General features: G+C 40.9%; 1 protein-coding gene across 1 annotated transcript in view; it reads left to right on the forward strand.

The window, feature by feature from the left end:
* Window positions 1–26,287, forward strand: part of TRPM8 (transient receptor potential cation channel subfamily M member 8) — a 175,729-nt gene that overhangs the window by 23,573 nt on the left and 125,869 nt on the right. Inside the window, exon 8 of the mRNA XM_032213076.1 lies at window positions 13,350–13,417. Coding sequence (XP_032068967.1) covers window positions 13,350–13,417 — 68 coding nt within the window. The remainder of the gene's footprint in view (window positions 1–13,349; window positions 13,418–26,287) is intronic.

Genomic DNA, 26,287 nt, shown 5'->3' on the forward strand with positions numbered 1-26,287 from the left:
ACTCTTTTGGCACTTACTGGATTCCTGGGGTTTTTGTTTTTGCTGCAGGGGCTGCAGGCTCTGGGCAGTCTGCTTTATTGGGTTCGATAGTCCCCAGGTGGCCCTCTGGCTTCACCGGTAATAGCGGCCCAAAGCTTATAATCAATTTCTGAACATTGTCCTCCCACATTATTGTAGGGGTCCACTTGTCCAGCTATGCAAGCCCCAAGATAATTGATTCATGCATTTTTGGAGCTACGATGAATCTGAGGAATTCATAGTGGCAGCCTATCTGCAACTTTACTAAGTCAGTAATTAGTTTGGCTGGGGCCCCACCAATTAGCATTCCATCCACCTGCTCAAACCGAATGGGATGGGCTAGGGGTCTTGTGCATATGCCTAGCTGCTCCACGATAGATATGCTGATTAAGCATCGGGTGCAGCCGCTGTCCATGATTACTCCAACTTCCCCTTCTACCCCTGTTTCGGGCATTTTGAGCTTGGCTTTGATGGCAAAGGGGTGGATGGGTACACTTAGCTTTGCGTCATCTTCACTGTTTTCCTCCTCCTCCAAAGTGGGAGGGGTTTCCCCATTGGTCGGACTCTCTATGTCCTCAGGCTGGGGATCAGATTTCTCATGTTGTTGGGCCAGATGACTTTCTTTGTGGCTTTCGGGGCCTTCTATTTGTCCCACTGGCAGTTGGTGTGCACTCTTGTGGGATTGAGGTTGAAGCCAGGCACTCTGATGCTCTATGCCCAGATTGACTGCACCGGTAGCCTTTTATTATCCCCCTGAGGGGACGGGGATTCTCAGCTTGCTTTGTCTGCATTCAGCGGCCCAAAGGTCTTCTAGCAAGTTTTTTCTGCAATGGGCTTTTGATGGGGGTGAAGATCGTGGTCCAGAAAGACTGTGGTGATGCACCAATTCTGGTTCTCTTCTGGAACACCCCTCTGCGAGGTGTTGGCCTGATCCACTTGTTGCTGTGTGGAAAGAGCAAAGATCTCTACTCCAGAGTCTCTATTAGGGAAGGAGAATGTGGGCTGGGCCAGGGTCCACCTAGGTGGTCCCGAGCTAAGGCGAGGGTTGATTCCATTCACATTCAGCTGTCTGAATTGGTCTGGGAGACTGGTCAGAGATTGACTGCGTGAAGGTGGCAGGGGTCCCCAATTATCAGATTGGCTAGCTGGCATTTGCTTTGGTCTCCTCCAGTCATGTGTCACGGTTGCCCTTGCAAACACCTGCAGCTCCAGCAGCAACTCCCTAGATGCAATAAATCCTGAGGCTTCATCTTGCAGAGCTAATTCCATTTGCAAGAGAGGCCATGGGGTTGGCTCTTAGCACCTGTCTCCCAGCTGAAGTTCCCTCTCTGCAGCCTCTACCATGGCCTTGGAAGGCACATAGATGGTCTCAACATAGATAGATGATCCATCATCTGCTGCTTTCCCCATGGCTTTCTTTTACTCCTCCATCTTCACTGAGATTTTTCACTGCCCAAGCTCGGGTCACTGCTAGGAATCAGAACCCCGAACAGCACCCCAATTTCTGGAGTAGCTGGTGAAGTATTTTAAGGGAGATTTGGGTTAATGTCAGCATTCCAAGTAGCATCCAAAATTAAATCAGAGTCCAAGGCTCTATAAATAAAGTTCCAATTTATTAAGAGAGCCATGTTGGCACATCTGGGAAAACCCGAATCTGAAGCTTCTCGGTTTTCCCCACCCAGGTTACAGTTCATGATCTTGCCCCCACACCCACAAGTCCATCACATGGTCCAATTTTCCACTGTCATGCTGGCTGTTCCACCCATCCAGATCTGATCAGGTGCAAAGGTGTCAAGACAAAGGATTCAAAATAAAATTCCAGAAAGGAATTTTATTTTGGCCACATAGCATTTTACTCAAGTTCAGGTGGGCCTTCACATTCAAGTAGGTACCTGTCTCCCTGCTAGGTTTCATCGCCCCTACCGGAGCTGCTGGATATGTTAGCTGGATTGGCGGTTGATTTCCCCAGGCTTATGCTCCTGGGGGATTTCAATCTGCCTTCCATTGGCGAGACATCCGACTCAGCTTGGGAGTTCATGGCTTCCATGACAGCTATGGACCTAACTCAGTTAATTCAAGACCCCACCCATAATGGGGGACACACGCTCGACCTGATTTTTGTCTCTGGGCAATGGATGAATGATCTAGATTTAGGGGATATTTCTATCCAATGCTTGTCATGGTCGGATCATTTCCTCATCACGCTTGACTTCCATACTGTTACCCCTCACCGCAGGGAGGCGGAACCGACTAGATGGTTCCGCCCCAGGCGCCTGATGGACCCTGAAAGGTTCCTGATGGAGCTTGGGACTTTTCCTGAATCCCTTGCTCACAACTCGACCGAAGCCCTAGTGGAAGCCTGGGGTAGGGTGGCCACTGGGGCTTTGGATCGTGTTGTGCCTTTGCGGCCTCTGACCCGGTGTCAATCCCAGTTAGCTCCCTGGTTTACCGAGGAGCTCCGGGAGATGACATGCCAGAAAAGACACCTAGAGAGAGGTTGGAGGGCCAGCCGGTCCGAATCTGATTGAACACTAGTAAGAATTCATATTAAATCCTACTTAGTGGCGATAAAAGCGGCAAAACGGCAACATTTTTCCGCTCTTATCGTGTCCACAGATAACTGCCCAGCCGCCCTGTTTAGGGTGACCCGCTCCTTACTTAACCAAGGAACTGGGAAAAACCCCTTGCAGGGTAGGGCTGAAGAATTTGTTCAGTATCTGCAGGATAAAATCACTCAGGTCGGACAGGCTTGGACTCTGACTGGGTAGATTCAGGCGAGTTCATGGGAAAGAATCTTGTGGAGACCATCTGGGATGAGTTTGACCCTGTGACCCCCGAAGGCATGGACAGGATTATGGGGAGACTCAGTGCTGCCACTTGTGTGCTGGACCCGTATCCCTCTTGGTTAGTCTCAGCTTCCCGGGAGGTGACACGAGGCTGGCTCCAGGTGATTACCAACACTTCGTTGAGAGAGGGCTTTCCCATCACCTTGAAGGAGGTGGTGGTGAGGCCCCTCCTTAAGAAGCCTTCCCTGGACCCAGTTTCTTTAGCCAACTATCGTCTGGTCTCCAACCTTTGCTTTATATATTATTTCATATATATTATAACATATATATGAAACCACTGGGTGAGATCATCCATGGTTTTGGGGTACGGTATCATCAATATGCTGATGGTACCCAACTTTTCAGCTGTACCCCAAACCACCCAAACAATGCCCTCGACATGATGTCCCAATGCCTGGAGGCTGTATGTATCTGGATGGGGAGGAACAGGCTCAAGGTCAATCCCTCCAAGACTGAGTGGCTGTGGTTTCCATCATCCCGATTTGTGCATCTTGTTCCATCTTTGATGATAGGGGGAGAAATTTTAGCCCCCACAGAGAGAGCCCACAATCTGGGCATCCTCCTGGATATGCGACTTAGTTTAGAAGAACATCTGACAGCCGTGACCAGGGGGGCCTTTTACCAGGTTCGCCTGGTACGTCAGTTGCGCCCCTTCCTGGATCGGGATGCTCTGTGCACAGTCACTCATGCCCTTGTCCTTTCTCGCCTGGACTACTGTAACGCTCTCTACACGGGGCTGCCCTTGAAGATTACCCAGAGGCTTCAACTGGTCCAGAATGCAGCTGCGCGGGTTATCATGTGGGCACCTAGGTGCTCCCATGTTACACCCCTTTTAGGCGGCCTGCACTGGTTGCCAGTTGTTTTCCGGGTGCAATTCAAGGTACTAATTATGACCTTTAAAGCACTCCATGGCTTAGGCCCAGGATACCTGCGAGACCACCTACTGCCACCGGTAGCCTCCCACTGTCCAGTGCGATCCCACAGAGTTGGCCTCCCCAGGGTGCCGTCGGCCAGACAGTGTCGGCTAGCGATCCCCAGGGGGAGAGCCTTCTCTGTGGGAGCGCCTTCCCTCTGGAATGAGCTGCCCCTGGAGCTTCCTATAATCCCCGACCTCCGGTCCTTCCGACGCGCCCTAAAAAGTTGGCTTTTCCAGCAAGCCAGCCTGGCATGAACAAAACAAAATAAATTATTGACCATTGTTAATTTTAATTGATTTTTTTTTAAAAAAATGTTATTGTTAATCCTAATTGGGTTTGTTTGGGATATTCTATTTAATTTTTTTTAACTTTTGTAATATGTGTCTTTTTTAATGTTGTACGCCACCCTGAGTCCTTGGGAGAAGGGCGGCATATAAATCCAATAAACCAAACCAAACCAAACCACTCCATACTATCTCCCCTCCCAATTCCCCACCATAGAAACAGCATAGTAAAATAATAGAAAGTGTGGTAGGCCAAAGATCCAAAAGGATCTGACACCTGAGTTGTATAAACAGAGGCATAGAATCAAGATCATGTAAAATATTAGTGCCACTTTATAAAACCCTAGTAAGACCACACCTGGAATATTGCAACCAATTTTCATCACCATACTACAGAAAAGATGTTGAGACTTTGGGAAAAGTTCAGAGAAGAGCAACTGAAATGATCAAAGGCTTGAAGAGTAAACCATATGAAGAATGGCTGCAAGTTTTGGGTTTGGTTAGTCTAAAGAAAAGAAGAATTAGGGGTGATATGATAGCAGTATTCCAGTATTTGAGGGGCTGCCACAAAGAAGAGGGGGTCAAATTAGTCTCCAAAGCACCAGAAGGCAGGACAAGAAACAATGGTTGGAAATTAATCAAAGAGAGAAGCAATCTGGAATTAAGGAGAAACTTCCTAACCGTGAGGGCAATTAACCAGTGGAACAGCTTGCCTTCAGAAATAGTGGGCATTCCATCACTGGAGGTTTTTAAGAAGAGATTAGACAGTCATTTGTCTGAAATGGTATAGGTTCTCCTGCTTGAGCAGGGGGCTGGACTAGAAGACCTCGAAGGTCCCTTCCAGCTCTATTCTATTCACATACTTGGGATCATATTTAGATGTGAAATGTTTACTAACTCACAGGTGCTTTTTCAAGTGGTAACTGAACTTTCTTTGTTTTTCCTTGAAGATGTTTCGCTTTTCATGCAAGAAGCTTCTTTATTTTTGACTGAATGTTGGAAAATGGAAGGAATTATCTTCCTTGCAATCACATGGACATTAGTACTCTTTCTGAGTCATTGAGGCCACTTGGAGATTACTGACATTGAGATTATTTTTGTAGTACTTGGGTTTATACAGCACAAAGAAATAGGAGGGATCTGGAGAGGAAGCTGTATGAGCAAGGAAACCCTGAGCATGGCTATAAGCCCCAATCTAACTGAAGCAAAAGAGCCACCATCCCACTGCCACTTAGAGATTCTCATGACAGGGGAACTCACTTTGAGGATTTCATAGTAGCATAGTTAAATCAAGAGTTATTTCATGCCATTACTGCAGGCTAGCAAGTAAAACACCACACAATTCCTTATTAATTTTCATTTTCCATCTTTTTATAAAAATGCTTTTTACAACTCTAATCTTGTTAACCTTGTTGGATTTGAAAGCTCTTGTTGGATTTGAGACTGATTTGTGTTTTAACAAATCAGTGCCCTATCTTCTGACCACACTGTGCTTGCCCATTTATATATACAGAAGCTGGAATGGGAAACAAGTAAAACCAAAATTAAAAATAATATAAATTAAAAATGCTCAAGGACAAACTCTAAAACCTTTAAAATAAAATCTATCAAATTCTTTATTACAGTCAAGAAGCAAATGTGGGTTCAAATCAGTAACAATATTATATGGGTTAAAGGGGAGTGAAATAAAGGTGGTTGAATAATTTATGTACACAAATAGGAAAAGTAAAACCATCAGACAAGAACTAATGTAACAGACCATGTTTAAAGGATCCTGTTTCAGGTTTGACATTCAACACATGCTCAGTTGCTAGGTGATTATAGCAATTTAATCAGGGCTAAGTAGATAGACAAATTCCCAAACAATGTCTAGGAATGAAAACTTGCCTGAGTAATTTCACTTTCACTAGTAACACTTGAAAGAGAACTCAAAATCCAGTCTGAAGCTCAGCCAGGCCAGGTTTATCAGCCAGGCCAGAGTTTCCTACAGGAGCAGAATATGCAAGAAGGACTGCCAGAATAGGAGATCAATAGGATTGTTTACAACAGAAAAGCAGGACCAGGCTGCCTCTTAAAATCAGGTGCAGCCAGCTGATGTCAGCCTCTGCTTTGCTATTTGCTTTCAGCTGACATTGAAATGGGGAGGGGGGCTTGGTATTTGGGAGGGGAAGTTTTAGTACAGGAGAGATTGTAAAAAGGGAGTTTTGTTCTCATCGTCTACTGCACATGCTGGAGACTAGTGCTTGGTGTTGGTCAAGGCCAACCGTCCTGCATACCAACCTGATGATGCTCCTTGAAGAAAACTCACATGACACCTAAGGGATTTGCAGATTGGACAGTGGGATGAAGGTTACTGGGGGGAGAGGGTTGGTCACATATTGATATGTATGATTTCGCGCGCTTTTGCCTCAGATCTTGCTTTGCTTAGCTGCTATCTTTTCATAACCAGTAAAAGTACTCTTAATTCTGCAAAATGGAGTTAAGTGGTTTCTTTCTTGGTTGCTGAGGGAAACTGGCTTGACAGCTATCTTTAATGAAGACAATTACTTCCTTGCTTGGCAAGGCGTCTCATTCAGTGTTTTTACTCTTCATTCTATTCCCTGAGTAAGGACTTGGAGGCCAAATTGCATCACATAACTGTTCCAGCTATTCTGATGGTGCCTATATTTGATCAGTTTCAGGTAATACCTGGCTTGGTGTCCTGAAACTGCCATTCCAATGGTTCAGCTTTTCAGAATTAGAATCATTAAAACATTTAGATAATATAAATTAAGAAATAATATACCAAGATTATGAAATAGTTTCATAACAAAGCAGACAATGTCTCCCAAAAGGTAGAGCAGGGAACTAGAAGGTCAGCTATACTGGATTTAATTCTTACTAAAAAAGATGAAATGATAGAAGGGGTTGAAGTTGCAGGAACTTTGGGGAGTGACTGTGATATTGGAATTCAACAATGCAGGCACAAGCAATATAACTATGTCAAACTAGTGTCTTAGACTTTAAGAGAACTGATTTCAACAAACTTAGAGTGAGTTTGGGAAGGATTACATGGATGGAAACCTTTAATGGGAAAAGAGCTGTTGATAGGGAGTGAGCAGTCCAGCCTCAGCTGCTTTTTTGTGATGTGCCGCAGGGCTCAGTATTTTCTCCACTCTTTTTCAACATCTATATGAAACTGCTAGGTGAGATTACTCGTCACTACAGGTTGAGGGATCTACAGTATACTGATGACACTAAATTCTATATTTCCACTCTTGGTGAGCCAAGCGATGCTGTGGTCTTGTGGTACCTGCTGTGGTCTTGTGGTACTGTGGAGGCCTGGATGGGGGGTCAACCAACTTCAACTGCACCCTGATAAGACTGAATGGTTTGCAGTACATGACGCTCTGGGATCTTGGAATTAGTCAACTTTGACTCTGGATGGGGTGGCACTGCCCCAAAAAGATCCGATCCACAACTTGGGGGTTCTCCTGGAGTTGTGATCCCTGCTCGAGGAGCAATTGGCAATCATGGCTACGAGAGTCTTTGCACAACTTTGTGTTGCATGCCAATTGCGGCCTTTCCAAGATCAGGATTTCCTGCGCTCAGTTATTCAGTCCCTAGCCATCTCATAGTTGGACTATTGTAATGCATGTAGACATGGGGCTACCCTCAAACATTCAGAAGCTACAGCTCGTGCAGAGTGCAATGGCACAGGCAGTTTTGGGAGGCCTTCTCTGCTGTTGCTCATGTCCTCTGGAGTCTGGAACATCTTCCTCCCAATGTAAGATTAGCCCTATCCTATCCTTTTGCAAGGGCCTAAAGACATTTTGGGCCCCAATGGGAGAACAGCACAGTGGAGGTGGTTGAATAAAAACAGATCCCACCTCCCCCACCCCGCCTTCCCTTCATGTCCTTTGATTTTAATGTTTCATTTTTAATTTTTTTAATGTATATGTTTAGATATATTTTTATGACTGTAAGCCACCCAGAGTTATCTTATGATAAGATGGGCAGCCAATAAATTTTATAAATAAATAATAAGTAAACTCAGAAAGCTTGGGAAACTCCAAAAATGTGATTATAAAAACCCAGTCAGTTAACTAAGTTAAATTAAGTTAAGATAAGTTAAAAATTGGAAAACATAGTGTTAATATTGTATGAAAGGTAGGAATTGGATATGTATATAGTAACTATATCATGAAAGGGCTTAATGCATAGATAATTTGACTGACCATGCATACCTATGTAATGGATACAAACTGTTATTGTTGTAAGATCAAAAAATTCCATGGAAATGACTATGCCAGAAACGTCACACTATGTCCGACGTTTTTAATGTTTACCTAATAAATACTTTTTTAAAAAAAATATTGCATCCAGTGTTGGTCACCACAGTAGAAAAAAGATGTTGAGACTCTAGAAAGAGTGCAGAGAAGAACAACCAAGATTATTAGGGAACTGAGCATGGTTAGTGTAGTAAAGACAAGGGCCAGGGGAGACATGATAGCAGTGTTCCAATATTTGAGGGGCTGTCACAGAGAGGAAGGGGTCAAGCTATTTTCCAAGGTACCTGAAGGCCAGACGAGGCATAATGGATGGAAATTAATCAAGGGGAGATTCAACCTAGAAATAAGGAGAAATTTTCTGATAGTGAGAACCATCAACCAATGGAACAGCTTGCCTTTGTAAGGTGTGGGAGCTTTATTACTGGAGGCTTTCAAGAAGAGATTGGACATTTGTCAGAAATGGTGATGGGTCTCCTACTTGGGTGGGGAGTTGGACTAGATGACGTACAAGGTCCCTTCCAACTCTGTTAATCTAATCACCTTTTAGGAGTCTCTGGTTTATCTGGTCTTTTCCATGCTGCTCTGATGTGAAGATAATCCTGTAGGATAATTTTCAGGTTCAAGTACCTTGGGGAGGGGTCTGCTGTTAGCCTGTAGTGGCACTGAGTAGCATGTTTGGCTTGCTTCTTGAAGGTACAGATTAGGAATACAAATCAAAATAGGCAACAAAATGATAGAACATCTATCCACTCTAGATGGATTCAAATCATCAAGACCAGATGGATTACATCCCAGGAGCTGGTTGCTGGCGGATGTGATCTTGGAACTTTTGAATTATATCTTTCAAAGATCCTGGAGCACCAGGGAACTACCACTGGAAAAGAACTGATTTGATTCCCATCTTCAAAAAAAAGGGGGGGGAGGAGAATGGATCCAGGAAATATAGACCAATCAGCCTGACATCAATACCTGGGAAGATCCTGGAAAAGATAATCTGTGAAAATATAGAAAGAAGCAAAGCTATTACTAGAAATCAACATAGGTTTGAAAAAACAGATCATGCCACACAAACCTTACTGCATTCTTTGACAAAGTGACTAAATTAATGGACCAGGGAAATGCTGTGGACATATAATGGGCCTATCCAATAAAATGCAATTCAGTTGTGAGAAAAGCAAGGTTTGACAGCTAGGCAAGAAAAATGCATAGGTATAGACTAGGGGGTACCCGGCTCAACAGTAACTGTGAGAGGGATCTAGGAGTTCTAGTGGACAACCACTTAAACCACTTAAATATGAAACAACTGTGTACTGCAGCTGCCAGAAAAAAAACAGTGCAGTTTTAGACTGCATCAACAGAGGAATAGTGTTGTGGAAGATTGAGGGAGATCGGTTTATCGTGATTCATGCCTCAGAGACTGTTTGAGAGAGTTTAATTTGCAGCTTTGTGGCTGGCAGCTCCCAGCTGGCAATTATCCAAGGAGCTGATAAGATCGGGACTTTGAGTTTGTGCTTTGGGCTAATTTTCGCCCTCTGGAGGCTTCAGGGAAATGGCCAAATGGGCAACCCGGAAGTCCGTTCCCAAAATTCCAGTTTGCGTGTTGGCCATCCGCAGGCTCCTAAGAAAGCCTCTGGAGCCTTGGGAGGGCAAAAACCGAATCGACCGGGCTCAATGGAAGTCAGAAAATGGGCCGTTTCTGGCCTCCAGAGGGCCTGTGGGGGAGGCCGTTTTTGCCCTCCACAGGCTCCACGAAAGCCATGTGCGGGGCAGAGGGGGGGTCATAAGTGCATGCGCAGGGGGCACGGCATGCAGGTGCATTAAATAATGGGGTGGGCATGCGAGTGAGCTTGATAGTGCGCACGCGCATCGTTTTGGCACCCAAGGAGAAAAAGGTTCGCCATCACTGGTCTAGTCTAATGAAGAGAAGGACTAGAGGTGACATGAAAGCATCCTTTCAATATTTTTTTTGAACAGGTTTTATTGCAATTTTCTTTTTTCCATCATACATACTTTATGGACAGAGGGTTGACCAGGTCACATCTTATACATCAAATTCATAATCATAGTTTCAATATATTCTATTCTTCCCACTTGTATCAATATTCATCTCTTTTATACTATCCTTTATCTTCTTCGGTTAATTCATTTGAGCTTACATATCATTGCTATACATCATTTTATTGTCTTCAACTAATAACTATTAATTCATTTTTACAAATTAATCATTTTTCACCGTAGTTTGCTGTTCCAACTTCAACAGTATTATTCTCTTTACATAGTTCTTTATCATTTACACATAATTAACATAATTTATGACCTACATTTCATCTTTTTTACAGTTTCTCCAGTTGTTTACCCTATTTCTTCTTCCCTGAAAATATTGAACAAGTTCTTTCCCAATCATTAACATTTTAAATTACATTCAAAATTAATAACATTATTAAATTGTCTACTTTCACACTCCCATGTACTGGTCTATCTTATTGTATATATTTACTAATATTTATCCTATTATGCCTTCTTCTGTTAACATTTTCCTCATTGTCCATCAACTCTTGATCTTTTAAGGATCCCATTTTAATGACTTTTTGATCTGCCTTTTATGCCGTTCTCTTGAAGTCTTATTTCTATTTTTTTATTTTTATATGTGTTGTACTTTCTCTTATATCCCTTTTATCTCTTTTTATTGTATTATTTGCACCCACCCCCTCACCAGAACTTCCTCTTGTCGCTGCAGAATATTTCCCTTTTTGTCTTTTAACTCCTTTTGGGGGGATGGTTTTCCCCCTTTCCTCTCTACTCTTTCTATCTTACCATGAAGTTATATGTTATTGTCTAATTGATTCTTGTTTTTTACTTCTTCCTCTTCTATACCTTTAACTTCTTGTATCTCATTTAGATTCCCCCCTTCAAATTCCTCTTCTATTTTCTTTTCTGTGTGTTTAAACAAACTTCCTTTATTGCCTATCGAAGATTCACACACATTTTTAGCAATAAAAATAATTCTTCATATATTTGAAACTCAATTTTATAACAATTTAGAAAGTTTTTAAAACCTGCCCAATTATATCTCTTCGCAATTAGTCCAAATTTAAAGTCTATGTAATTTCCTTGTTTTTCATCTTTTCTTCAGTTATTCCTCTTCTCTTCAAAAGTGGGGTGTTCTACTGAGTATAATCCAATAGTAATCCAACTCCAGAAATAGGCAAATCCAATTAAAAATTAGCTTTCTTCAAAGAGAGCAAAGAAAAAAAACCCAAATAGAAAACACAAGCACTCCTTAAAAGTTCTCACAATGTCCAAATTATCTTCAATATAGCCAAGGTTAAGTCTCCCCACTGTTACTTCTCTTGTTTTGTATATTTAAATCTTATAGCAAGTCTGCTGAGCTTTAAATATTGTAGTATTTTTTCCACCAGTAGATGGCACTCTACATTTCTGTTTCTAACAAATACAGCTCATTGTCAAAATATCCAGGGAGTTTAAAATACATATAAAAATGCTATTTTCTCCAAAAAATCATTTTTAAAGATGTTTTGGCTTTCCCCAGTTTCCCAAAGAAACAAAAAGAATTCTTCTTGGGCTTTTTATTTTATAGTCTCAGATTTTTTTCCCAAGTGCCAAATAGCCGCTGTTCTAATCTCCAGAATTCCTTTTAAAGCTCTAATTTAAAAACATTAAAAAATCTTTAAGTGAGAGTTGGCTATTATCTCACCCAATTCCAGCACTCCATCCAAACACCGATCCAGCTCAGTTCTTAAGTCCGGTTGTCCCAGCTTCGAGGCAACCACAAAAAAATGGCCACCGCCCCAACTGCCGATTGGGAGAGCTGCTTCTGGCCTAGCAAGGAAATTTCCAATTTTTCGCTGTCCACGAAACACCTCTCCTTTTTCTTCACCATCCCTACAAGACGGCTATGGCCAGAAGGTCTGCCGGCAGTGGTTACTGGCTGGATTTTGTGGAACTCTTCAGAACTCCGCTAATTTCCAGTCTGTTCTCACCACAACATCAACTGGAAGTCCAGTCCTCCAATATTTGAGGTGTTATCACAGAGAAAAGAGGATCAACATATTCCTAAAAGCACTTGCAGGCAGTAAAAGAAATAATGGATGAAAACTGATCAAGGAGAGGTCCAACTGAGAACTAAGGAGAAACTTCCTGACAGTAAGTACAATTAGTTAGTGGAACAGCATGCCTCCAGAAGTTCAGGGTTCTCCATCACTGGAGGTTTTTAAAAAGATGTCAGAGGAGTCCTTAGTGCTCTCTGAGCTTGCTTGTTTCTTGTAGACTATTCATTTCCCAAACTAGGTAACATCATCACTGCTGGTAAGGAGCGCAGTCTGCTGTTCGCTTTATATTCTGGTGGCTTGCCTGTCAGCGTTGGTGGGGGTGGCTTTGATTGGGTTCTTTGGCAGTTTCTTGATTGGTGTATTGTTTATTTGATTGTTGGTCTGATGTTAACCTTAAATCTATGCTGATATGGGTGCTGATTGCTGGTGGAGAGGTGCTAATGCCTTTTTGGGCTGGGTGATAGCCTCTTTTGCATTGTCTATACTGTTGTTAATATCTATGTGTCTATTGATGGCTGATTTGTCAGAGTGCCAGGCTTCTAGAAATTCCCTGGTGTTTTTGGACTTGGCTTGGTCTAGGATGGTCACATTTTCCCAATTAATGGTTAAATCTGTCTATAAATTAAAGAATTTTCATTATGTCTTCTGACTGCTAGTTGGTGTTCATGGTTGCATTCTGCCAGTCTTTTGCCTGTTTGTTCTACTTAATGGTTGTTACAGTCATTGCAACGTATGTTGTAGTTGACTCCTGTTTTTTCTTCTGAGTTGTTGAGTCTTTTGATCTGCTTAGGATGTTTGAAGGGCTTTAGTTGGCTTGTGTGCTATGCTGATTTCATGTGATTTTCTTAATTAAATTAATTAAAATAAGGAAAAGTTATAGTATATTTATAATAAAATTTATAGCTAAAACCATTTGTTTATGTGTCATATACTTGTTTTTCAGATTCTAATTATGGTGGAAAGATTCCAATTGTATGCTTTGCCCAAGGAGGAGGAAAAGAAACTCTGAAAGTAAGATTCTTCCTAGGCCCCAGAGGCATTTATAGAAAAAGATAATTTTTCAGCATTTACATGATTTTTTCCCCATAAAATAATATATATATTTTATATTTGGAATGTGGTTTCCATCCATTTAAGTACATTTGTTGTTTTATAAATTGCATTTTAGTTTGTCTGGAAATCAACTCTCTACTATGCATTTCATAAATAGAGAGACCAGGAATGCAGCACCAGTTAGTGTCTCATGATGTATGAACCTGGAAACAGCACAACATTTAACAAATAATTGACAACTGCTGCATCTGTGCACAATCTTTTGGAACTGAATCTAACACTCCACAGCTAAAAGGCGAAAGTAATTTTCTTGCTACTGAGACCCTCTAGTGCAGTGTTTCTCAACCTTGGCAACTTGAAGATGTCCGGACTTCAACTCCCAGAATTCCCCAGCCAGCTGGCTGGGGAATTCTGGGAGTTGAAGTCCGGACATCTTCAAGTTGCCAAGGTTGAGAAACACTGCTCTAGTGTTCTGCTAAGGGAATGTGCCTTAAGATAGACAAAGTAACTGATCTCTAAGAATAGACTGGCTTGCACTAAGATTTCAGAACATACATTGAAATACATCAGTGGTGGGATTCAAAAAAATGTACTACCAGTTCTGTGGACGTGGCTTGGTGGCCATGATGTATCTTGGTGGGCATGCTTGGGCATGGCAGGGTAAGGATACTGTAAAATTTCCATTTCCTCCCCACTCCAGAGAAAGGTTACTGCATAATTCCCATTTCCTCCCGATCAGCTGGGACTCAGGAGGCAGAGAATAGATTGGGGTGGGCCAGTCAGAGGTGATATTTACCAGTTCTCCAAACTACTCAAAATTTCTGCTACTGGTTCTCCAGAACTGCTCAGAGCCTGCTGAATACCACCTTCCTCCTTTCCTCCCTCCCTCCCTTCCTCCCTCCCTCCCTCCCTCCTCTTATTTCACCTTCCTTCCCTTCCTTTCCCTCTCATGATTTCACCTTCCATCCTTCCTCCCTCCCTCCTCTGATATTTATTCCCTTCCCCCCTGATTTCACCTTCCTTCCTTCCCATTTCCTCTGATTTTTCCTTCCTTCCTTCCTTCTCTCCTCCTGATTTCACCTATCTTCTCTTCTATTCCCTTCCTTCCCTGAAAATTATCGTGTCTTCTCTGTCAAAGCCACTTCATCACAAAAACATACCCGCTCTCCAACTCTTTCCTTGAAAGCTGATCTTATTATTTCAACCCAAAGTAAGATTTAAAAAAAGATTTGGGACTGAAAAAAAACTAAATGGGTCTGGAGCTGCTGCGTTTTATGCCCATTGCCTCCAACCAAGGCCCTTTGCTCTAAAGCAAGTGGGGAGGCTAAGAGCTGATCGATATCACAGAAGGGGTTCTCTATCTACCCCTTCCTTGCCTCTTTTTAGCAACTATTTTTTTTGTTCTCATATTTATTTACTAATATATTTATCTTAAGCCATATCTTATTTGAGTGTGTAATGTTATAAATAAACAAAATCAGGAATCAGACCTGTTCTTTTCACAAAAAAAGTCATGAATAGCCTTTAGGGGGCTTACAGAGTGCTCTTGGGGGCATGGGGCAAAAACAAGCAAAAAATGGCCCGTTTTTCGTAAAAACAGGCCTGTTTTTTGTTAAAAAAAAAAAAAGGAGGGGGCATGGATAGCCTTTAGGAAGCTTATAGAGTGCTCCTGGGGGCTGGGGTGGGTATACTTGAGCAAAAAACAGACTGTTTTTGCTCATTTCTGCCCTCCCCAGCCTCCAGGAGCTCTCTGAAAGCCTACATAAGGCTATGCACAGCCATTTTGGTGAAGGGGTGGGGTTTCTGGAGGCAAAAAATGCTGTATTCAGTGTATAGGATGCACCCAGATTTTCAGCCTCTTTTTTGAGGGAAAAAAGTGCATCTCATACTCTGAAAAATACGGTATCTACTTTCACATTCCTGTCTACTGATCTAACTCTTTATATATCTATACCTATAATTATACCTCTCTTCTATTAACATTTTCTTCCTTATACATCATCTCTTACTCTTTTAAGGATCCCATTTTTAATGATTTCTTGATCTGCCTTTTATCCCGCTCTCTTGAAGTCTTATTTCTCTTTTCTTTATTATTATATGTGTTGGATTTTCTCTTCTGTGTCACTTTTATCCCTTTTTGTTTTATTTTTTGCACTTCCCATGCCAAAACTTTCATTTGACTCTGCAAAATATTTCCCTTTTTGTCTTTTAGCTGCCTCCTTTTCTTTTTTGAGGAGAGTTTCCCCCTTTTTCTCTCTATTCTTTCTACTTTTGTGTAGGTTTCTGTGGCATTGTCTAGTTGATTTTTATTTTTTACTTCTTCCTCTTCTAGTTTTTTAGCTTCTTGTATTTCATTTACATTCCCCCTTTCAAATTCTTCCTCTGTTTTCTTTTCTGTATGTTTAAACAAATTTTCTGCTTTTTTTTTTACCGATCAAAGATTCACATACTTCTTTTAACATCAAAAGTATTTTTCCAAATATCTGAAACTCCATTTTAGAACAATCTGAAAATCTTTTAAAGCCTCCCCAATTATCTCTCTTTACAATTAGTCCAAATTTAAAGTCTATTTAATTTCCTTCTTTTTCTTCTTTTCTTTAATTATTCTATTCTCTTCAAAGGTAGGTGCTCTGCTATATTAATGTAGTCTAATAATAATCCAATTCCAAAATTAGACAAATCCAGTTAACAATTAGTTTTCTTCAAAGAGAGCAAAAAAGAGAGAGAGAGAGAAACACAAGCACTCCTTAAATTTTCTCACTATGTCCAAATTATCTTCTTCTTTGTAGCTAAGGTCAAATCTTCCAGCTCTTAATTTATCTGTTTTAGTCTTAGTATATATTCTGCTTACTAATTCTGCTAAACTTTGTAGCACTTTTTTTCTCCAGTAGATGGCACTCTGAATTTCTGTTCTATATAAGATATAGCTAATAGATTAAAATATCCAGGGAGTTTAAAATACAACTAAAAATGCTATTTTCTCCTGAAATTCATTGTTTGTTTTTTGAGTCCTTTGGATCCCCCCCCCCCCACTTCCCAATTACATGAATTATTCTTGGGCTTTTTATTTTATAGTCTCAGGATTTTCCATTTTTGTTCCATGTGCCAAGTGTCAACCTCTGGAATTAATTTAAGAACATCGGGGGGGGGGCACCTAGTGGTGGGATCATCCAACAGGGAGCCGTAGGAGAGGCCCAAAGAGCCGCATGTGGGTCTAGAGTCGCAGGTTGCTGAACCTTGCCCTATATCAAGGTGTGCGTAATTATTAGACAGCTTCTTTTCCTCAGGCAAAATGGGCTAAAAAGAGATTTAATTGATTCTGAAAAGTCAAAAATTGTAAAAAGTCTTTCAGGGGGATATAGCACTCTTTAAATTGCTAAGATATTGGGCTGTTATCAGAGAACCATCAAATGTTTTGTTACAAATAGTCAACACGGTTGCAAGAAATGTGTTGAGAAAAAAGGAAGCACTTTAAACTGCCAAAGATTTGAAAAGAATCAAACATAAAGTTACCAGGAACCCATTATCCTCCAGTGCTGTCATATTTCTGAATGCAACCTACCTGGAGTGCCCAGACGTACAAGGTGTTCAATGCTCAGAGACATGGCCAAGGTAAGGAAAGCTGAAATCTGACCACCACTGAACAAGACACATAAGTTTAAACTATAAGGCTGGGCCAAGAAATATCTGAAGACAGATTTTTCAAAGGTTTTATGGACAGATGAGATGGACCAGATGGATGGGCCGATGGCTGGATCAGTAACGAGCACTGAGCTCCACTTTGACTCAGATGCTAGCAAGGTGGAGGTGGGGTACTGGCAGTGGTGGGATCCTGCCAATTTAACAACCGTTTTTTTATTTATTTTTTTTATTTTTATTTATTTTTATTTTTTTTATAAATAAGATTTTATTGGTAAAACGAAAATACAACATCCATAACTTGTAAAAAACAATACAACTACATTTCAAGATATTCCCATACTATCAAATCATATAAACATCAAAGGTTAGGTATCTTATTCCTTCCCTCCCTCTTCTCTTCCCTCATTTCTTCTTTTCCATACCCTTTTCTTCCCTCCCCCCCTTACTTCCTTCTCCCCTGCCTTCCCTCCTTTCTTTTCTCCTTTCCTCCTTTCCTTCCCCCTCCTTTCCCTCCCTCGATCCCCCCTCCTTCTCACATACCTTCCCTCCTTCCCTTCCTCTTTCCCTCCTCCTTTCTTTTCTCTTAATCTCCCTCCTTTCCTCCCTCCTTCCTTCCTTCCTTTCAACTCTCCTTCTCTCTTTCTTTCCCTCCCTCTTTCCCTCTTTACTACCCTCTCCTCTTCCCTCCCTCCTTCCTCCCCCAGTTTCTTCTCTTTCTTCTCTCCTTCTTTCTTCCCACCTTCTTTCCCTTCTCTTCTTTCTCTTCCTCCTCTTTATCCTTCCTCCCTTCTTCTGCCTTTCCTGTTCCTCTCCTTTCTCCTCTCCATCCTGACTTCCCTACTGTCCTCCTTCCCTCCCCTCTAACCTTTGTTACATTTACATATTTTCCTCTGCTGAGGACAATCTGGTTCTCTTTCCCTTTCCTTGCTTAAAGAGGCAAGGATTATAAATCCTCTCGCCTCATCTAAAATGAAGTTTAATCGCTAATTCCATGCAGGTAGTTATAGCGGATTTCCTATCAGCTTTTTTAAGTTTTCCCAACATTGTAGTCTAACAAAATTGCTCGACGGTGGGTTCTCACCCCTAATACATTTCTCCTTTCGCTTATCTCTCAGTTGTTGTATATTGTTCATTTGAGTTATTGGTTTAATCGTATTAGGTTAGTCAGCTATCTCTTTTTGTGTCTAAGTCTTCACTGACTCATCAAGCCATTTGTACAGCTTCTCCCAGACTGTATAAAAGTCTGTATCTTCTTTGTTGTTAATTCGCATCGTCAATCTGTTCATTTCTGCTAGTTCTAAAATTTTATTCATCACCATAGTGTTGGTGGGGGCATTTTCACTCTTCCAGCACTGTGCGTAAACAATCCTTGACGCTGTCAGAATATGGACTAGGAGGTATTGGTTAGATTTGCATATTTTTTGATCTATTATCCCTAATAAGAAAGTTTCTGGCTTAAGACATAGTTTAATTGACAAGATTCCATTCAGCCATCCTAGTATTTGCTTCCAATATGCTTTGGCAACCGGACACGTCCACCACATATGGTAGTACGTGCCCAGCACTGTTTTACATTTCCAGCATATAGCCGAAACTTTTGAAGAAATTTTCGCCAGTCTTGTCGGTGGAAGATGCCAGCGGTAGAACATTTTATATATATTTTCTTTATAGGCCGTCGATTTTGTCAATTTAGGTTCCATTCCCAGACTCTTTCCCAGTCATCTAGGTCTATTGTGTGGCCGATGTTTTGGGCCCAGGTTACCATGACTTCTTTTACTCTTTCTGCTTCCGTTTTTCAAATCAGTAAGCAGTTGTATATTTTTGAAATTAGTTTCTCATCTGGTCCAATTAAAATTTTATCTAATTCCTGGTTCTTGTTCTGGAAGCCGGGTTGTGCTAGATCGAATTTGTGTTTGTTTTGAATTTGAAGATATGGCCACCAATCGATGTTTATTCCCTTATCAGCCAAATTTTCCCTGGGGTTTAGTTTGTTTTGGTCGTCTAGCAACTGTTGGTAGGTAACAATTTTATCCAGATTTATCAAATTCGGGTATATCAGGGCTTCCGTCGGAGATATCCATTTAGGTAGTTGCGTGTAGTATTTCCTTCTAATTTCCAGCCAGTCCTTAATTAATACCCCCCTTAAATGGTGTCTACTAAAATAATTGTGGATTTTATTTCCCTCGCACCATAAGTAGTTGTGCCACCCGTATTGCAGGTCGTGGCCCTCTATTGTTAAGATTCTTTTATTAGCTAACATTACCCATTCTTTTATCCACATAGTTGTTGCTGCTTGATGATATGTTTTCCATTCCGGTAAGCCCATTCCCCCTTGAGTTCTTTTATCCTGCAGGTGCATATATTTTATTCTGGGCTTTTTACCATTCCATATAAAGTTTCGAATCATTTTGTCCAAATCATTATAAAATTTTTCCCCTAACTTGACCGGTGCCGTTTGAAATAGGTAGAGGATTTTTGGCAAAACATTCATTTTAATTACTGCGACTCTTCCCATCAGTGAGAGTTGTAGTTTTGACCAGGTTTTTAAGTCCTTTTGGGTATTCTGTAACAACTTATCATAGTTGTCTTCTTTTATGGAAGAGCATTTCGCAGACAGCCAGATCCCTAAATACTTAATTTTTTGAGTTACCTTTAATTCCATTGTTTTCTCTAGTTCTCCAATCTGGTTTTTGGGAAAAAAATTTATAATCATTTTGGTTTTTCCTTGTTTATTTTAAACCGGCCACACACCCAAAGTTCTCAATGTCCTTCATCAAATTTGGTCCTGAAAGTAAGGGGTCTTCCACGATAAAGACCATGTCATCCGCGAAGGCCTGCACTTTATATTGTTCTTTTTTTATGGTCAAGCCCCTAATTTCCTGATTTGACCTTATCCGATTTAAAAGAACCTCTAGTGACATAATAAATAGTAGTGGGGAGAGCGGGCACCCTTGTCTAACACCCTTTCCAATTTGTATCCTCTCCGTTAGTTCCCCGTTGACTATGATATTTGCAGATTGCCGTGAATATATAGATTCTATAATCTTAATGAATATGTCGCCAAATTTCATCATTTTTAGTTGAGTGATTAGAAAGTTCCAATCTAGGTTATCAAAGGCTTTCTGGGCGTCGACAAAAATTAATGCGAGTTGTTTCTCGGATCTTGTTTGATAGAATTCCAGGGTATCAATTATTATTCTTGTATTGTTTCTAATATGTCTTTTTGGGAGAAAGCCGTTTTGATCCGAATGGATACTTTGATTTAATATTATTTTTAGTCTTTCCGCCAATATTGATACAAAAATTTTGTAATCTGCATTTAACAGGGATATGGGTCTATAATTTTGGACCTTGCTACTGTCCGCCTCTTCCTTTGGTATTAGGGTGATGTAAGTTTCCCCCCATGATTTTGGGACCCTACCATTTTGTAGTGCCTCATTACATAGTTCTAATAATTTGTCTTCCATGGTATTTTGAAGTTTTTTATATATTTCCGACGGAAGCCCATCCGGCCCAGGTGTTTTATTGTTTTTTTGTTTTTGAATGGCCTTTTTCAGTTCTTCTTGTGTAATTTCTTTATCGAGCATCTCTCTCATCTCCTCCGACAAGACTGGAAGTTTCTGCTTTATAAGGTATTTTCTAATGTCTTGTTCATTAATTTCGTCTTGTTTATATAGTTTCCTATAATAGTTCTGTACTATCTTTTTCTTTTCTCCTATTTCTTGTTTCAAATTCCCCTCCTCGTCACACAATTGTTTAATAATTCTTTTGACCTTCTCCTTTCTTATTTTGTGGGCCAACCATCTCCCAGTTTTATTTGCATGTTCAAAATAATTCTGCTTCATTCTCTTAATGTTTTGTGCTATTTCCTCTTGAGAGATCAAATTTATTTGGTGTTTAATTAACTCTCCTTTTTCCCTGTGTCTACTGTTTTCTGGCTCTTTCTGGGTCAGCAGTTCCGTCTCTCTTAATTCTTTGTTCAGTGTATTAAGTTTTCCCCTGTATACTTTGTTTCTTCTTATTATATAGGCTATTGATGTTCCCCTCACAACTGCCTTCATCGTGTCCCAAACATTTTGTATTGAGGTCTGCTCTTTACAGTTTTCTTTAAAGAAGTAGCCCAATTCCTTTTCTATTTGTTGTACAAATTGTTTCTCTTGTAGTATGTTCTGGTTTAATGTCCACCTAGCTTTTATCCTTGCCTTCCTTTTCCATTGCCATAAGACTGGGTGATGGTCGGCCCACTTGTTCGTTGTTATTTCAATATTTACAGTGTCCATAAGTAGTTCCGAGTTTGACCAAACCATGTCGATATGGGACCATGAATTATGTGGATGGGAGTAAAACGTGTACTGTTGCATCTTGTCATTCATTGTTCGCCAGACATCATAAAGATCTAATTCCTTCACCATATTTACATAGGCAGACGGTAGCTTCCTTCTTGTACTTTTCTTGTGTGTACTCTTATAGTCCATCTTACCGTCTGCTATAGCATTGAAATCCCCTAGAATACATATATTTTGCCACTCTATTTCATTTATCCTCTTATATAGATTAACATAAAATCTCTCTTGTTTTTGGTTTGGGGCATAAATTCCAACTAGTAAAAAATTTTTCCCACCATTCATTATCTCCACCATTAATACCCTACCGTCTTTGTCTGCGTGTATTAATTTGGGGTTCAACCATTCTTTTATATACATCACAATTCCTCTTTTTCTGGTTTGTGCTGACGAGCAGAATGTTTTACCTAGTTTTGGACAGACCAACAGGTTATTGTACTTTTCTTTAATGTGGGTTTCCTGAAGACAGATTACATCTAACTTTTGTTTCACTAGATCCAACAGTACACATTTTCTTTTGGAAGTTATGTTAAGACCATTTACATTTGCTATAGTACATTCGTTTCCCATTCTTCAATTCCATTACACATTATTCGCTTTGAGGGCGCCTTTAGATCTTGTCTCGATGGGTGACCTTGCTTTCGAATCTTCTCTGCCATATCTCTCTCGCTCTCTGGCCTCTCCCGCCCCCCGCCCCTCTGGTTGAGTTTCAATTATAGTGTCCTCCTGTCTTAAAAGTCCTTCTTTATTAAACCTCTCATCGTCTGCTAGTAAAAGTTCCTGGAATTCTTGAGCTTTCGCCAAGGTATCTATCCGGTATTTCTTTTCCCTCCATGTTATTAACATTCCTTCTGGAAGGAGCCATCTGAACTGGATTCTGTCTCTGTTTAAACGTGTGGAGAGGAAGTTGTATTTCCTTCTCTTCTCTCTGACTCTCCGTGGAGTCTGTTTTAAGATGAGAATTTCTTTACCCTTGTATGTTAGAGAGTCCCCTCTTATTGTACTTAGAATGTCCTCTCTCAGCTGCCTTCTCAACACCCTCACATGGATCTCCCTCGGAAGCCGGTGGCGTCTCGCGAAGCCTGTATTGACTCTATAGGCTTCGTCCAGTTCGTTAATAACCTCTTTTTTCGGCCTGCCGAGGACTAATCCCAGGATTTCTCCAATCAGCTCCCGGAGGTTTTCATCTTTTGCTTCCTCCACGTTTTGTAGTCTTAAATAATATGCTGATCGCTCTAATTCTAGCTGGAGGATGGCCTCCTCCAGGCTTGAGTTTATAGATTCCAGATTGTCCTCTACTTTGTCTATCCTTTTTTCCGCTATTTCCGTTCTCCCCTTAACATTTTGAATTTCCTGCTCATTTTTCAGCAGCGCTGTTTGTATTACTCCTATACGTTCCTCAATCTTTCCCATATTGTTTCTTACTTCATGCATTTCATTTTTTACTCCCTCCAGGCCTTTGGTGACACTTTCACCCATCTTCAATATTGTCTCTTGTAGGGAGTCCATTGTTACCACCTGGTCTTGTAGAGTTGGGGCTGCCTTATCTCCCGTTTGCCTGCCCTCAGGGGACTTTTCCCTCACCGGGGTAGATAGGGGAGTTTGCTTTTTACTCCCTTTAATTAAAGTTACTGTTTTTGTTGCCATTTGCTTTGATTCAGCTCTTCCCCTTTAAGCTGTAAGTCTAGTACCTTCTGAATGCTGTTTGAGTAATTATACAGAGCCCGGGGTACATACAAGGTAATTAAACTGGGGCAGGGCTGTGTAATATAGGCTCAGTTAATTCTATAGTATCTGGGAGATGTCTATTAGTCAGGAAGAGAAACGTTTCAGCGTGATACGACAGGGTGCAGGAGAGGCCAGGAAGTATTTAGAACTCACCCATCAATCTCTTCCTGTTGTCAGTGTAATGTTATCCTTCTGCTGTCTCTGGCTGTAATATGACACCGCGTACTTAGTGATTTAAAGTTGGTTCAAACCCTTGTGATTAAGCTTTTTCCCTTTTTCCCTGGAAGGCAAATCCAGTTGACTGTCTTTCTCTCCTCCGTCTCGTCCTCCGTTAATCCTCAAATTTAAATAGTCCAAAGTCTCGGTCTTCCTCTATCCACTCCGTCAATCAACTCTCTCAAAATTTTCCTGTTTGTCTTTACTAGCTGCTTCAGATAAATGCGCCCACACACGTATCTGTACTTGTTGCAGTTAAGTTATTTATCTTTTAGATTTAGGCTTTTAAATCAGATCTTGTGATTACCGTCATTCGATCCGCTACGTCCCCTGCTGCTGTCTCTCCCTTCCTAATTAGTGGCTGGCAGTCACGTCTTCTGGTCAGCCATTAATCAGCCGACCTCTTTTGCACGAACTCTGAGGGAGCCTCTTGCTTCGTGGGGGGAGATCGCCTTTCACCCTCCACTGCACAGATGCTTCCCCTCTCCACGGGTCCTCGCACCTCGAAGGGACCTTGCCTATTATGGCCACGCTCATGCAAAGACCAGGCGAACCGAGCAGAGGATCTGTCAGCAACTCGTTCCGGCGTGACGCCAGACCGGAAGTCTCCCATTCCATCTTAACAACCGGTTTGGTGATCGTGTGCTTCATGCACGCACCTGAAGCACACTCTGTGCGTGTATGCAGTTTTAACAAATCTTACCTTCCACCGTACTTCTGAGGAATAACACAGCTGAGGTGCGGCAATCCACTCTGCCACACGAATCAGCTGAGAGGATATAGGTAAGTCAAGCGCAGGGGTGGGCAAGCCCACCTGATCATTGGAGCGCACCGGTTCACTCTCAGCTGATTGTCAGAGCTATTGGTTCTCCCGAACAGGTCTGAACTGGCTGAATCCCACCCCTGGGTACTGGTATGGGCTAATCTTAAGAAAAATGAGCTAGTTGAATCTTTTTGGGTTGAAGATGGACTCAAAATCAACTCCCAAACCTACTGCCACTTTTTAGAAGACACTTTCTTCAAGCAGTGGTACAGGAAAAATAGCAATAGCAATAGCAGCAATAGCAGTTAGACTTATATACCGCTTCATAGGGCTTTCAGCCCTCTCTAAGCGGTTTACAGAGACAGCATATTGCCCCCAACAACAATCCGGGTCCTCATTTCACCCACCTCGGAAGGATGGAAGGCTGAGTCAACCTTGAGCCGGTGAGATTAGAACCGCTGAACTGCAGATAACAGTCAGCTGAAGTGGCCTGCAGTACTGCACCCTAACCACTGCGCCACCTCGGCTCTTTGCATCTTTTGCATCTTTCAAGAACACCATGATTTTTATGCTGGACAATGCTCCAACATGCATCAAAGTACTCCAGAGCGTGGCTAGCCAGTAAAGGCATTAAACATGAAAAAATAATAACATGGTCCCTTCCTTACCTGATCTAAACCCTACTGAGAACTTGTGGGGCCTTCTTAAACAGAAGATTCATGGTGAAGGAAAACAGTACACCTCTCTGAACTGTGTCTGGGAGGCTGTCGTTGCTGCTGCACAAAAAGTTGATCATCAACAGATCAAGAAACTGACGGACTCCATGAATGGACGGCTTAGGACCGTTATTGAAAATAAATGTGGATATATTGGTCGCTGATTTTTTTTTTTTTTTTGAAATGTCAGAAATATTTATTTGTAAATTTTTAGTTGTTTGCTTATTATTCTCACTTTAACAGATGAAAATAAATGAGTGAGATGGGAAATTTTTAATTAGTTGCATAATAATTCTGCACACTAATAGTTGCCCAATTATTGTGCACATATAGATATTCTCCTAAGAAAGCCTAACCTCACTTTTACTTTCTTAAATATTTAGGTGTGAGGTTTATTAACATTTTGGATTGGCTGAGAGCACTATAATTGTTCAATAATAAAATTAATCCTTCAAAATACCGCTAGTAGTTGGTAATAATATGCTATATAAGATTGCTGTAGCATTACTATTCTACACTTCGACTGTGAATAGACCTCTTCGGAGGAAATCCTCCAGGTAATTAAACAGTTAAAAGTTGGGAAAGCAACAGTTACAGGCCAGATGGAAAAAAGACCAGAAAATTGGCATGCAGAATGAAAACAATCTAATAAAACAAATTAGGGATCAAATCCCAATGCATATAAAAAGGTTATATAATATATTGATAGAAATAGATTCTGAAACAGAATTAGTTAAAGACTATATGATAAAGTGGGCACAAAATTTTGAAGAACCAATAATGATGGATACATGGGAAAAGATATGGGTAAGGAACGTAAAATTTATGCAAGCCCAAAACCTGAGAGAGAACTTCTACAAGATGTTTTATAGATGGCACTTAGATCCTAAAAAATTGGCTTGCATGTATCCAAATTTACAAATTAAATGCTGGAGATGTGATTGTGTTGATGCTACGTATTATCATATATGGTGGACTTGTAAAAAGGTTAAAGCATTTTGGATAAAAATATGGTGGATTATGCAAAATATTCTTAAAAAGAGGATAAAGTTTACTCCTCAGTTATTCCTGTTAGGTATAATTACAGACTGTACAGTTATAGAGATTAATATGATTTAGAACCTTACAATGGCAGCAAGACTATTGGTGGTGCAGTACTGGAAGAAGGAAGAATTACCTACTATTCAAGAATGGACACTAAAAGTAACAAACTTAGCAGAGATGGCTAAAATATTAGCATATAGTAAGGACCATTCAGATGAGAAATATGAGCTGGAATGGAGAAGATGGATTGACTATATTCAGAATAAATATGGGACTAAGAAATTCCAGATAGCTTATGAGTGAATGAGCAAAGAAGGATACAATTTGCTTAAAGTTAGCTTTACAAAAGGGGAGTTAAAGTACAAGTGAGGGATGA

This window comes from Thamnophis elegans, chromosome 3, assembly GCF_009769535.1.
Source record: "Thamnophis elegans isolate rThaEle1 chromosome 3, rThaEle1.pri, whole genome shotgun sequence".
NCBI classification, from domain to species: Eukaryota; Metazoa; Chordata; class Lepidosauria; order Squamata; family Colubridae; genus Thamnophis; species Thamnophis elegans.